Source organism: Ochotona princeps, chromosome 33 (assembly GCF_030435755.1).
Source record: "Ochotona princeps isolate mOchPri1 chromosome 33, mOchPri1.hap1, whole genome shotgun sequence".
Classification (NCBI taxonomy): domain Eukaryota; kingdom Metazoa; phylum Chordata; class Mammalia; order Lagomorpha; family Ochotonidae; genus Ochotona; species Ochotona princeps.
Window position 1 is genome coordinate 6,674,902 of NC_080864.1, and position 14,119 is coordinate 6,689,020.

Genomic DNA, 14,119 nt, shown 5'->3' on the forward strand with positions numbered 1-14,119 from the left:
ATCAGCATGTTTTCCTGCTTGGAATTATGGGGCACATTGTTGGATCCTGAGGTGTGCTCTTTACAACAGTTTTTAGTCCTTGATGACAAGGACTTGCTGTCAGCCTGAAGCTTGCCCATCACAGTCACAATCCCCATTCCTGTTTTCAGTGTGTCCCCATTCCTCAGTCTTCCATCCTGCCCGGGATACCACCTTACACCTTTTTGTGTCTATCCTCCTCTGATAAATATTTCATATGAACTGACTCATAGTATTTTGGATCTTTTGCACCTAGCACCCATCACTGCATGATATGTCTGTGCTTTGTCCAAACTCTGCCTTGTAGCATTGGTTTCTCACGGTAATTTCATATCTAGACCTATATTTGACATCAAAATGATTGTGGACATTTATTACACATGACAGCGTGATGAAAAGTGTATGTTTTTCAGTATTCTGGATATAATGTTAACCATGTCAGCCTCTGTGACTTCAATGTTTGCAAGAAAATATTCCGTGGAACCTTTTATGCCCTGTTCCACTGAGGCATTGTATTCTAGAATCAATCTCACTTCATCAGCCAGCTTTTCAATTTTTGAAAATGACACAAATGCATTTTGCCACACTTTGTGAAATGGACAATATTTCCACAGAAGAGTACTGCATTAAATTGCACCCTTCCAGAATATTTCATGATCATGTGTTGTTGAGAAATAATAATCAAGATGACAAATCAAATGAAATTTAGATGATTTTTTATTGTGTGAATCTGTTGCAAGGTCATGATTGTCATGAAACAGTGTGGAAACTAGTCCATTTTAGTAATCTACAGATGTTTATATTAGACACTTGTCTGATCAGCAAAGACTACTGAGAAAGTGCCTTGGACTTAGAGTGGACTATGAGTATGGAACTGGTATGTCAGCTTATCATGGTTGTGAATTCTGTGCTATCAATATTAAACTGATATCAAATACTGTCACTCAGTGATGAAATCAAATTCCCTTCAGAGAAAAAATACTACCAAGAAGGCAAAATGGGTGAAAATACAAACATTCTAATATAATGCCATTGAATTATCATTGAGATAAGAATGACTAAGTATGAAAAACTAAGTATTATAGTTATGTGTTGAAATTATCTCAAGGATAACAAACAACCCACTATTTTTATTTCAAAAATTTTTGTGAAAGTGCTTATGCAAATGCAATAAAATTGAACACTTAGGGCAAAACAATGTATGTAAGAATTCCTCACACACAAACTGCGTGAAATTTGAGAGAAACCCTAAAATCACAACAGTGTCACTGGCAAGTTATGTCGACCATTTTATGCAATGTGCATAAATGGAAATGACAGGTCACAAACTGTATTAAAATGTACAGTTCAATGGGACCCAACCAACAAGTGATTGTGTCAATAAATTTAATGAAAATAATTTATCAACATGTCTGAATTTGATGGATATTCAGATTACAGGCAAAATGTAGAAACAAGTGAAATTTCATAAAATGAAGAGCAAAGGTGCCTATTGCAAGAGAACAGAACTTCCACTCCAATTCCAAAAACATTTGAGAGCTATGACTAAATCCCAGCATCATTCCACTCAACCAAGACAGAAAAATGCAGAGAAAAGTTGTGGAAAACAACGCAAAATTGAATACTTAGAATTCAGTGCAGGAGAGAATGAATGAATGAATGTTGTGAATGTTCTCACAGTGAGAAGTCATGAGCCAAATATTAATTTGTCAGACAAATATAAATTACACAGTTGCGTTGACAAGAGTTGAGATTTGACAGTGAAACTTTCAGACAGGGCTCAGGATGATGGCTTTGTTGGATATATTCAAAAGGATAATACTCTCAAATGTTGGAGTAACTGACAAGCCAGAAGGGATTCAAAGTATTCCAGAAATCAGGTGTAACAGAGATGCTTTCTACTCTCTGTGTGCTCAGGTTTGGGCACATTGAGGTTTTCCTAGATGGCTCATGGAGGTGCATGAGCAGAGGTGTCCAAGAGCCATTCTGAAATCCCATAGAGCTCTGCTAAGCTCTTCTCTGCAGCTCCATGGGCCACAGCTGAGCTAACATAAAATGGCTCCTAATTATGCCCTTTGTTGCTCAATAGCATGGCTGTGTGGATGCACTGAATTCCCTGTTCTGATCCACTTCTGTGTTTCTGCCCCTCTGCTTAGGTGGCTGTGGAAGAACTACCAATATGTGCTGGCCTTTTACTTTGCCATCCAGGAGATCAACAAGGACCACCACCTGCTCCCAAACAAGTCCTTGGGTTTCCAGTTGTACAATGCCTTGGCCAGTAACAGCCTCACACTGTTGAATGCCCTGTACTGGCTGGCAGGGGACCATAGCTTGACTCCCAACTACAGCTGCCAGACACGGAGTAAGTCAGTGGTTGCCCTTGCTGGAATAAGCCCAGTGTTCTCTGCTGAAATGGGGACCATTTTGGAGCTCTACAAAATCCCACAGGTGAGTGGAATGTGAATCCTGTTGAGTAAAGTTTTCATCTCCTCCCAGTCACTCTGACATGTTTCATGAAATGACAATGCAGAATCATCTAGCTTCCATTTGGAACTCTCCTAGGACCATGACAGTTTCAAAGGACCTCACAGTGTCAGTTAAATAAGATGTCCCTCATGCCCTCAGCCTAACTCCGCCCTGCTCATATTCACCCAAGCCGATTTTAACTCAGATTCATTGTAAATTTTACAGGTTTGATTCAAAGTGAACCATGTGTTTGTGCCTGTGTGTGTATGCCGGTGTGGTTGTGTATATGTTTGAAAGCTGAGAAACAGAAGTAAATATTGCTAGCAGAGGGTGCTTCAAATACCTGGGCCCCTGCAACCATACAGGAAATTTTGGAGAGGCTCATGGCTTCTGCCTTCATATGGCCTCAGCTCTGGATCTTGTATCCAAACCTCATGCACCATCTGTTCTTACCCTGGACAGGATGAACTCACACATTTCCTCTAATGACACAAATGAGGTTTCCCATGTGAAACATGCCCTTCTCTGTGCCCACAGGATGCACCTTGGCCTTCTCAACTGCAGATTTTCCTTACTCAATAATATTATGTTATGTTTCTGAGACATATTTTTCACATGTTTCTCATGACAGGTAATGCTGGCTTTCTTTCAGCTCACTTATGGCCCATTTGATTCCACATTGAATGATAAGAAGCAGTTCCCCTCACTCTATCAGATGGCCACCAGCGACAGCTCTCTGGTCCACGCCATGATCTCCCTGCTGCTGCATTTTGGCTGGACATGGGTGGGACTCTTGGTGTCTGATGACGTGAAAGGCGAGCAGTTCAATCAGGCCATCCGAGCTGAGATGGTAAAGAGTGGCGTCTGCTTGGCCTTTACCTTCAAGCTCCATGAGACAAGGACTGTGTATGAAACCATTGGCATCGCTTCCCTATATGATGTTAGCATTTCCTCTGCAAATGTGTATATCCTGTACAGTAACATCAGGAGCATCTTTACCAATGAACACCTAGGGGTATACTATCTAACCCTGGGGAAGGTGTGGCTCATGACAGCCAAGTGGGACATTGTTGTGGATGAGACACAGCACATGTTGCACTCTTTCCATGGGGGCTTTTCCTTCTCACCCCACAAGGGCAAAATCCCAGGACTCAACACTTTTCTCAAGACAGTGAACCCCTCACGCTATCCAGAAGACTTCCACTTCAGTGAATTGTGGTTTCATTTTTTTCATTGCCTACCTGCTGGATCAGGTTGTGGAAACATAGGAGTCTGCCCTCCCAATGTTTCTTTTGAATTCTCCCCAGGACACATTGACATGCTGACTATGTCTGACTCCAGCTATTTAGTGTACAATGCTGTGTATGCAGTGGCCCACGCCCTGCATCGGGTGTTTCTGGAGACAATAGAAATGGGATTCCTAGAAGACGCAGCTCAGCCTCTGATTCTTCCCTGGCAGGTAAGCCCCCTCCACAACAGGACATGCTCTCAGCATCTGACAACAGTAGTGTGTCATCAGGATATTTTCATGTTGACATCAGCATGATAAGTCATGAAAGAAATTTTAACCTTTCTCAGCATGCTGTATTTCATGGGAAGATTCAGGGATGAAATGTTTATAACTGTTTATAAATCATCTGACCGTCACAGAGGTTTTATCTTCTATTACGAACATGATAAATTATGACTGTTTTCCTTTGAGAGTCTGGTGCATTTCACTAAGTTTCTTAATCTCCAGCTCATTACATTTTGTTTCAAAGGTGAAGATTTAATTCTGTCTGGTGGCTGAGTAATATCCCAACATGATAACACACCACCTTTTATTTATCTACTCATGTCTGGATGGACCATACATATTCAGTCCATAGTTCAATATTAATGAGATTGCTCTAGACATGTATCCATGACATGGATTTATCATTTTTTTCCAGCTAGTCTTGTAGATACGGTGAGGCCAAACCTCACTGTGCTGATGTATTTCTGGTCATTTTTGTTACATCCATGAAAATGCCCATTCATATCCTTAACCCTCATATTAATGGAATCATCTTCTTGCTATGGTTGAGTTTCTGTAGTTTGTGGTATATTCGGCATGTTATTTCTGGTTCAACACATATGAAGAAGTCTACCTATCCATTCATGGAATTGTCGCCACGCTCTGTAGAGTACAGACACACAAGTTACTTAGCTGGATGAAACTCATGTGTATGGTTTTGTATATTCCTTCTGTGTCTGAGGTATTACCAAAGAGATCTTGGCTATGGTTAATCCTAATGCATTTCGTAGGATTCTCTCTAGTAATCAGATGCCTTCAGATGTAATATTTAGTTTTTCCATAAATCTTGATATGATATCTAGATGTGGTCTGAAATAAAAGCCTAAATTCCACCATCTGCATGTAGAAATGTAATTTTCAAAGCTTACTTTTTTATCCAGGTGGGTTTGTAAGAGACCATTTGCTAAATATGAGATCTCTGAGCATTTGAAAATGCAATACACCTCTCAGGATATATAAATGGATTCCTCTATATTTTAATGTTACCTTATTACAACCTATTACCACGTGAGAGAATTGAATGAATACGATCTTCATGCACCTTAGGACATATATACTGCCCATCTCTAATTTGATTGCGTTCTTGTTTCTAACTATGCTGCCCATCCAGCTACATCCACTTCTGAGGACAACACAGTTCACCAACAATGCTGGGGATCATGTGTCCCTCCACAAAGCAACACCTCGTCAGGCACACTACGATATTCACAACATTGTCAACTTTCCTGCAGGCCTCCAAATAATGGTTAACATTGGAAAGTTTTCCTCTGGGAGTGGACGTGACCAAGGCCTAGTCATCAAGGAAGACATGATAGAATGGCCTGTTGCATTCAAGGAGGTATGGTTCTGGGGAGAATTCTGGACATGCCCAAAGGCTCTGGGTGGATGTGGATCTCCCTGGATCTCACAACTTCAGATGTGGAGCACTGATACATTAAAATGTCACAGGGAACTAAATTCCATGAGTTCAAGGAAATGCTTCCTGCCAGCTTTCCTTACATCCATTCTACCATGGTCTCTTAACAACCATCGAGAACAGACAATCCAGGGATTATACGGCTACAGGGACACCTGCCGTCTAGGCAGCTTACACAGTTTACACAGAGACATAGTTTACACCATGTTTGCTTACAAGCAACAAGTCACTATTTCTAAAGTGCTATTTAAGTCTCATGTATTTTTCATTCCTTTTCAAGGTGATAAGCAACAGTTGCTTGCCAAGGACAAAAGCAAGCACAGAGGGCGTGTGCCGAAAGTACTCTGGCAGTGCCTGTAACAGAGGCAATGCTCCCAGGGCCACTCACGTGCCTGCCTTCAGGGGCTTGTGTCCAAGCACTTCCAAAGACCTAAGGCACTCCTGCCAAGGTTCAGAGCCCAATGACCAGTTCTCAGCACACACTCCTCCAAGCTCCTCATGGCTACAACCAGACCTGTAAGATTTCAGTTGAAGTAGTTCAACAGAAAGACAAAATTGCCAAAGGCATGTGTCTGGAGATGAATGACATGAATGTGATCAGGTGTCCTGACACTCTCTGGTAATGAGTTGGAAATCTTGAATGAACATCAAGAAACACGAAATTCTAGGTCTATATGCTGTTAACAGGACCAAGACTGCAGAAGGCATAGTGACGCAGGCCAGTCTTGTGATGGTGATGAGGGAAACAGTGGCATCTTCTCAAAGTGTGGAGTGATATGTCAACCCCTGACCAATGCTTCTTTATGCTCCCTCAGACTCCAACATCTGTGTGTAGCCAGAGCTGTGGGCCAGGATTCAGGAAAATGCCAGAGGAAGGAAGAGCTGTCTGCTGTTACAGTTGTGTTTCCTGTGCAGAGGGGGAAATTTCCAATCAGACAGGTATAAAACACCTAACTGACCTATGAGAACTCCATTGTCTTAGGCATAGTGGCCATTGGCATCACAGTGCACTGTTGTTCTCCAGGCACACAATCACTCACTCTTTGAACAGAAGTGCTTTAGAGTTACTATCCCACCTCATTGTATGTGACCTCCTACCTGACAGTGCTCCCCTGACACCTTGACTCTGTTAGGAAACCTCCATTACCATCCACTGCTGCATGACACAGTCTCAACCAAATCCATCGAGTAAATCGTACTGCAGTCTAAACAAGAAGCAGCAGGAGGTGTTTGTTTGAAAAGACTGTGTGGATTCCTAGAAGTAATGAAATCAACACGTTTATATACGCTAGTGACAAGCACGGAACTATTACATATACAGTGTTGGGGAGCTATTGTATTACTTCCTGGTTACATCCTTGACACTGGGCACATGTGAAGTACTCAGAACCTACACAAAACATTGTCCTAGAGGCAAAAAACAAAACAAGAGAAAAGCAATACACAGTGAAAAATGAATGTGCAACATGCCAAAACATGTGCATTTTGGTCGTCCTAAGATTTTGCAAAAGCTCAAGAATTTGGGAATTAGCTATCCAAATCAAATGCACTGAGAAACATGAAAATGCACTAAGACTCATCGAGAAAGACATTTATGGCCTAAAATATCATAGATAAATGCATCAGTAGATAAATTATCAGATTTCATCCAATGTCCCAATGCTAATCATCCCAGCAGTCAAAATATTTAAAGCAGGAACAAGACCACAAAGTAATGTCACCCAATGAATCAACATTTCATTGATATTTCATTGAAGCAGAGACACACCCACCTACTAATCTGTCCTAGATAGTGTCATTCCTGTTATAGAAGCTTTAGTGATCTGTTTCAAGACATAATATGCAGTCCCACGCTCTGGGTGTTCCTCATAAATGATGTGAAACAAAAAGCTGAATAACCCATGCCTCCATGTAAACATGAAAGGAAAGCTTTAACAATTATGAAATGTAATAACAGTGATGAAAATATCACTAATCAATTAATCTCACATTAACAATAGAGCTACCTTTTATTTCAACCATTTCATCCCAGCCTCTGAATGAAAGAGTTGCCAGGATGAGTCCATGGTTAGATTTAGCGTCCTGTTTAGAGTGTAGATGTCATAGAAATAAGAGATCATTTAGTTATCCATCTAAGTGAAATGTTTAAACCCATGACCAAGCAACAGTTAGCCTGAATGGATTTTTTTTCACCTGCAGATAGGAATTCTCCAGGAGTCAGAAATGCATAAACTTGCTCTTGTGTGACACAATGGAACACCCTAGCAATCTGTACACAAAGGGTCACTGCAGAGTGAACATTTTCCCAACAGGGGAAGATTCTGAGTTACTTCAAGGGAAATCATGAGTTTCTTTCTGTCCTACAGATGCAGAGCAGTGCATCCAGTGCCCAGAGCAGGAGTACCCAAACACGGAGAGAACTCACTGCCTCCCCAAGCTGGTGACTTTCTTGGCATTTGAGGATTTCCTGGGGATGGCCCTGGCCTGCATGGCTCTGGTCCTCACTCTCCTCACTGTTATGGTGTTGGGGATCTTTGTGAGGTACCAAGACACACCCATCGTCAAGGCCAATAACCACACCCTCAGCTACATGCTGCTCATCTCACTCCTCCTCTGCTTCCTCTGCTCCTTCCTCTTCATTGGCCGTCCCAACACAGCCACCTGCCTCCTAAGACAAATCACATTTGCCCTCGTGTTCACACTGGCTGTTTCTGCTGTGTTAGCCAAAACCATCACTGTGGTTCTGGCCTTCAAGGCCATGAAACCTGGAAGGACCATGAGGCGATTGCTGGTGTCAGGAGCCCCAAACGCTGTCATTCCCATCTGCTTCCTCATTCAGCTGACTCTCTGTGGCTTCTGGCTGGCAACATCTCCTCCCTTTGTGGACACAGATGCACACTCTGAGCATGGACACATCATCCTCTTGTGCAACGAGGGCTCCATCACTGCCTTCTACAGTGTGCTGGGCTTCCTGGGCTCGTTGGCCCTGGGCACCTTCACTGTGGCTTTCCTAGCCAGGAAGCTGCCTGACGCGTTCAATGAGGCCAAGTTCCTGACGTTCAGCATGCTGGTGTTCTGCAGTGTGTGGGTGACCTTCCTGCCTGTGTACCACAGCACCAAGGGGAAGGTCATGGTGGCCGTGGAGGTCTTCTCCATCTTGGCCTCTGGTGTGGGTCTGCTCTGCTGCATCTTTGTCCCCAAATGCTACATTATTCTCATAAAGCCTGAAAAGAATTCTTTGAAAAGCTTAAAGAAAAAAGTTGGTCCTAAGCGTGTCTAGATATTTTTTCCAAAACTTTCACTGTCATCCTTGCAGTGTTTGGAAACCAAATATTACACTTCATTGCATTCAGGTGTATAAAATACCATGTCCTTCTTCCTATATATTATTTGTGGGTAGTAAAGATATCCTAGCAGAGTACATGGGATCCATGTTTGGTCTTGGCTCAAGCTTTAGTTCTGAGCACCACTGGGACATCCTGGTTCCAGCCACCCAGCCTGGGTTGACTCCTATTGTTGGCTTTAGACACAGCCCTGACACAGGCATTGGAATGGAGAGATGCAATGAATAAAATGAGATATGTCTCTGTTTCGTCATTTACCTTCTATGTCTCTCTCCCCCAGAGTTAATGCACGGGCTGAGAAACTCTTAACTGAGTTAAAACAACCATGGTGTAATCCAAACCTCAGATCAGCATGAAGATATGATAGCCATGTCCCTTTATTTTAGCATGAATGTTCTGGCAATGGTAGAGTCTGAATGTTCCTCTTTTCATGTATCCTGTGCAGATAATGTTAGTGCCTATATAATGCTAAGACATCTGAATCATTCAGACTTTACGTTTCAATATCCCTTTCCCAAGTGGAGTGTTTTTCATTTCTTAGCTGACACAGTCATTTAAGTGAGATTTCTCTCCCAGGTGGGGTTCAAGGGTCACTTGGTCATGCAACATTCTTCTGTGCTCTTTTTCAAGTTCTTCCAGAACATTCTCTGTGTCATAGTGAATGCAGTGTCCATGTCTAGAGGACTCTGATTGCAACATTTTATGTTCCTCAGCAATATATATGGTTTTACGTTTGCTTGAAAGTTTCTTTCTTGAATTGCACATGGGGACACCGGGCTGCATTGGTTGATGTGAAAATGTCACAGCCACGAAGAGCTGTTTTCAGCTGGAACAGTGAGTGCTAGGACAGTACATCCACATCCATGGTGCACTTCCTGATTTGGTACAGTTTGCTCAAAGGCTTGGACAACAACTTCCTCTCTGTGGACAGAACACATGTCCATCACCCCATAAATAAATGCTGTACACTATCCAATCATGACTTTAGATCATGCAAGCAAACTTGACCTTCACTTTCCAAGTCATACGTCAAGCTTCTTCATGAAAGCAAGAGCAAGAGCTAAATTAGTTGAGGAAATCATATTAAGTCTAGACAATAGCAAAGACGTAGACATTAGAAATAATTCTGTGAATGGTCTTCATCTTCTCATATCTATTTTTACTTATAAAACAATACTTGGTAGATATTTTATTCTTACTTATATGCAGTCCTTAGGAAAGCAATTGGGTATGCAAAAGTTTCAGAAATGTGATTATGTAATCTGGAAAAGCTGAATCTTCTAGTACCTGAGGACTTACATTATAGCTATTTCAACAATGAAATGCAATTATGTCCTGGATAATGCACAGGTGACCAACAGACAAAATTTAGAACAGCATATGAATAAGTTTTCAAAGGGACTGGGCACAACAGTGTAGTGGTTAAAGTCCTTGCCTTGCACCTGCTGGGATCTCTTATGGTCACTAGTTCTAATCCCAGTGGCCCTGTTTCCATCCAGCTCCCTGCTTGTGGCCTGGGAAAACAGTTCAGGATGACCCAAAGGCTTGGGACACTGCATCACGTGGGAGACCTAGAAGATCTCCTGGCTCCAGGGTTCAGATTGGCTCAGCTGCGCCCGTTGCGGCTCACTTGGGGAGTGAACCATCGGACAGAAGATCTTCTTCTCTGTCTCTCCTCCTATCTGTATATCTGGCTTTCCAATACGAAGAAATAAATCTTGAAAAAAAATAACTTTTAAAGGGAAATTTGAAAATTTGCTTTTGCCCCAAACAAGGTCATAGGGTAAGAAAAAAAAAAGAACAACATCACTTTCTCATACAAGAGTTCAAGGATAGAGACAGAAAACAAACTCATGTCACGTCATTTTAATTTTTTCCTTGAGCTATCAATCACATGTCACTGTACAGCTATGTTTATGTATCATTTTTCTTGCTGGGCCTACAGATAGTATGTTATCTTTAAGCAGGATTCTGGAAAGTGAACAACGTATTGCATGCATTTGCAAATTTTGACCCAATCAAACTGGATTTCATTTCACTTTTTCAACACTGAAATGTATCCCTGTGGCTATGCACTTGTGAGACCCACAGAAAAATCAAACTGACAGGTGCATGCCCGCTGGACAGAAGTGGCTGAAGTGCTAGGATTGTCCTCCATCAGGTGGCAACCAGGCTTGTGTAGAAAAGCTTGCCAAGACTCCAGCAAAAAGCCCTCTTGCAGATACTTCCTACTCAGTCGCTGAGGAAGTTTACATCACTCCCCATTGATTGAGAAGATGACCCTACCATTTTCAATACGTAACCTTCTTCATAAAGTGTCACTTGAGCTAAAGTACCCAATTGTGTGTGTGTGTGTGTGTTAATTCCAACACTAACTCTCTAAAACTTCCAAGCGTCTGAAAATGAACATCACATTTTTGTCCCCTGGGTAAAAAACTTCAGAGTTGATACCCCTGTGTGCTCTGGAGGAGTTAGGAGAGTCCAAAGCAGGTGTTTGTGCAGAGGTGTTTTTGCTCATCATGGACACTGGCAGGTGCACAGCCTCAGGGCACAGTGATCCCCTGAGTTCTGATCACAAGGACAAGAGGCCATGGCCTCACTGATGGGATAACCTCTGAAGCATCTCCCCTTGGATTTGTGTCCCTGTGTGGCTCCACAGACTTGCATACAGTATCTACAAGTAGAAGGCATACAGCAGTATTGGAGATGGAAATGGGGGTGCCCTGCATGCTGCCTTAGCCTCCACAGAAACAGCCAAGAATGCACACAAACTCCTTCTCCAATTCTCCTACTATCTGAAGGTGCTTGGGCCTTGAACCCTGTAATGGGTTGCTATACCATGCCACTGCCTGTGATGTTTCTGTGCCTGCTCTTGAATGCTTGGGACAGTTCCCAGGGCAGTCCTCCCCAGTACTGCTATAAGCCACTGGGCCCCAGTATCGATGCTGATGGAGACCTGCTGCTGGGTGCATTTTTCCCTCTTTACTACATGAAACCAGAAGCAGCCAGGATCCGTTTATCATTCTTAACCCAGCCAAATGATAAAGTAGCAGCAGACAGGTAAGCCCAAGTGTGAGCTGTGTGTGAACTGTGCTTATGTCTGCGTGTGAGTGTCTGCTTGTGTCTGCCTGTGTTTACTCTTTGTTGAGGATGCTAAATTGTGTATACAGAAGCTGTAGCAAGACACACCGATGAAGGCTGGTGTGCCCTCCCTCCCTTTGCTTTAAATATTCTCCCATCCTCACTTTAATTTTGTCCCCTCCTTCACAGCTGCATACACAGATTGATGAGAAAAAGCTAGAATAACAAAAGAAGCGATAAAGAGAGGAAATATTTCATATCCACTCCATTGATCTAAGTCCTCATTATTTCTTAAAATTTCTAAAATGAATGAGGCAGACAGAAGTCTAGTCTCAACCTCTCCATCCCAGAGCAGTAAACCACATGCAATGGTGATTTGGCATGAGGTCAGTGTTGGTCTAGGATCCCAGTCTGTGCAATCACTTTTTAAAAGTGCACCTGACAGCTTAGCCTATTGTGTCTGAGTTCCACCACCCTCAATGCAACCTTCCACACACAGAGATCAGTCATTGACTCTTTCTCAGTAGAAGCCTTGGGAGCACCTGATTGTGATTCAAACAGGAATCTTGAGTCACTGATACTCTGGGAATGGGGAGGATTGAGGACCAGGTTTTTCAGAAAATCATTACAGACTTCTGGAAGGCATACTTGGTGTTCTGCCTTCTGTTTCCTGATTGGGAAATTTTAGTCTGCCCTTTGTGTGGGCCTCGGAGGGTCAGCCAGTTTCTGCATTTGTCATCACATCTTTGAACTTTCTATGCCTAGACCTGGGAAAGTGCTCTGTGCCACGAAATTCCTACTCCAGCTCTAATTACACTTCCATATGAGCTACTACATTACAGCGGCGTATTCCTATTCCTGATGCACTTCATGTTACCATGTCCATAAACACCCAGTGCAATTTTTGTCTTCTGCCAACCACTTCACCCAATAGAGGATATTTAGGTGTCTCTCAGTTTGCACACCTCTATAGAATATGCTAAGCAGTATTTTTATCAGCATGTTTTCCTGCTTGGAATTATGGGGCACATTGTTGGATCCTGAGGTGTGCTCTTTACAACAGTTTTTAGTCCTTGATGACAAGGACTTGCTGTCAGCCTGAAGCCTGCCCATCACAGTCACCATCCCCATTCCTGTTTTCAGGGTGTCCCCATCCCCCAGTCCTTCCATCCTGCCCGGGATACCACCTTACACCTTTTTGTGTCTATTCTCCTCTGATAAATATTTCATATGAACTGACTCATAGTATTTTGGATCTTTTGCACCTAGCACCCATCACTGCATGATATGTCTGTGCTTTGTCCAAACTCTGCCTTGTAGCATTGGTTTCTCATGGTAATTTCATATCTAGACCTATATTTGACATCAAAATGATTGTGGACGTTTATTACACATGACAGCGTGATGAAAAGTGTATGTTTTTCAGTATTCTGGATATAATGTTAACCATGTCAGCCTCTGTGACTTCAATGTTTGCAAGAAAATATTCCGTGGAACCTTTTATGCCCTGTTCCACTGAGGCATTGTATTCTAGAATCAATCTCACTTCATCATCCAGCTTTTCAATTTTTGAAAATGACACAAATGCATTTTGCCACACTTTGTGAAATGGACAATATTTCCACAGAAGAGTACTGCATTAAATTGCACCCTTTCAGAATATTTCATGATCATGTGTTGTTGAGAAATAATAATCAAGATGACAAATCAAATGAAATTTAGATGATTTTTTATTGTGTGAATCTGTTGCAAGGTCATGATTGTCATGAAACAGTGTGGAAACTAGTCCATTTTAGTAATCTACAGATGTTTATATTAGACATTGGACTGATCACCCAAGACTACTGAGAAAGTGCCTTGGACTTAGAGTGGACTATGAGTATGGAACTGGTATGTCAGCTTATCATGGTTGTGAATTCTGTGCTATCAATATTAAACTGATATCAAATACTGTCACTCAGTGATGAAATCAAATTCCCTTCAGAGAAAAAATACTACCAAGAAGGCAAAATGGGTGAAAATACAAACATTCTAATATAATGCCATTGAATTATCATTGAGATAAGAATGACTAAGTATGAAAAACTAAGTATTATACTTATGTGTTGAAATTATCTCAAGGATAACAAACAACCCACTATTTTTATTTCAAAAATTTTTTGTGAAAGTGCTTATGCAAATGCAATAAAATTGAACACTTAGGGCAAAACAATGTATGTAAGAATTCCTCACACACAA

At 42.0% G+C, this 14,119-nt stretch overlaps 1 protein-coding gene across 1 annotated transcript; it reads left to right on the forward strand.

Annotated features, from left to right (window-relative positions):
• The first annotated feature begins 1,426 nt into the window (after positions 1-1,426).
• On the forward strand, positions 1,427-8,736 carry LOC131478424 (vomeronasal type-2 receptor 116-like). Its single transcript, XM_058657680.1, has 7 exons — positions 1,427-1,475; positions 2,108-2,466; positions 3,116-3,692; positions 3,792-3,943; positions 5,151-5,378; positions 6,272-6,395; positions 7,823-8,736. Exons 1-7 carry the CDS (start codon positions 1,427-1,429, stop codon positions 8,734-8,736), a joined length of 2,403 nt encoding a protein of 800 aa, XP_058513663.1.
• The last annotated feature ends 5,383 nt before the right edge of the window (positions 8,737-14,119 follow it).

What these genes read in the sequence shown, in the direction of transcription:
- LOC131478424 (XM_058657680.1), top strand. Translation starts at nt 1,427, where the DNA reads ATGTCTGAATTTGATGGATATTCAGATTACAGGCAAAATGTAGAAACA. An exon ending in CAGGCAAAATGTAGAAACAA is followed by an intron (nt 1,476 to 2,107) that starts GTGAAATTTCAT and finishes GTTGCTCAATAG; the next exon opens with CATGGCTGTGTGGATGCACT. An exon ending in TCCAGAAGACTTCCACTTCA is followed by an intron (nt 3,693 to 3,791) that starts GTGAATTGTGGT and finishes AATTCTCCCCAG; the next exon opens with GACACATTGACATGCTGACT.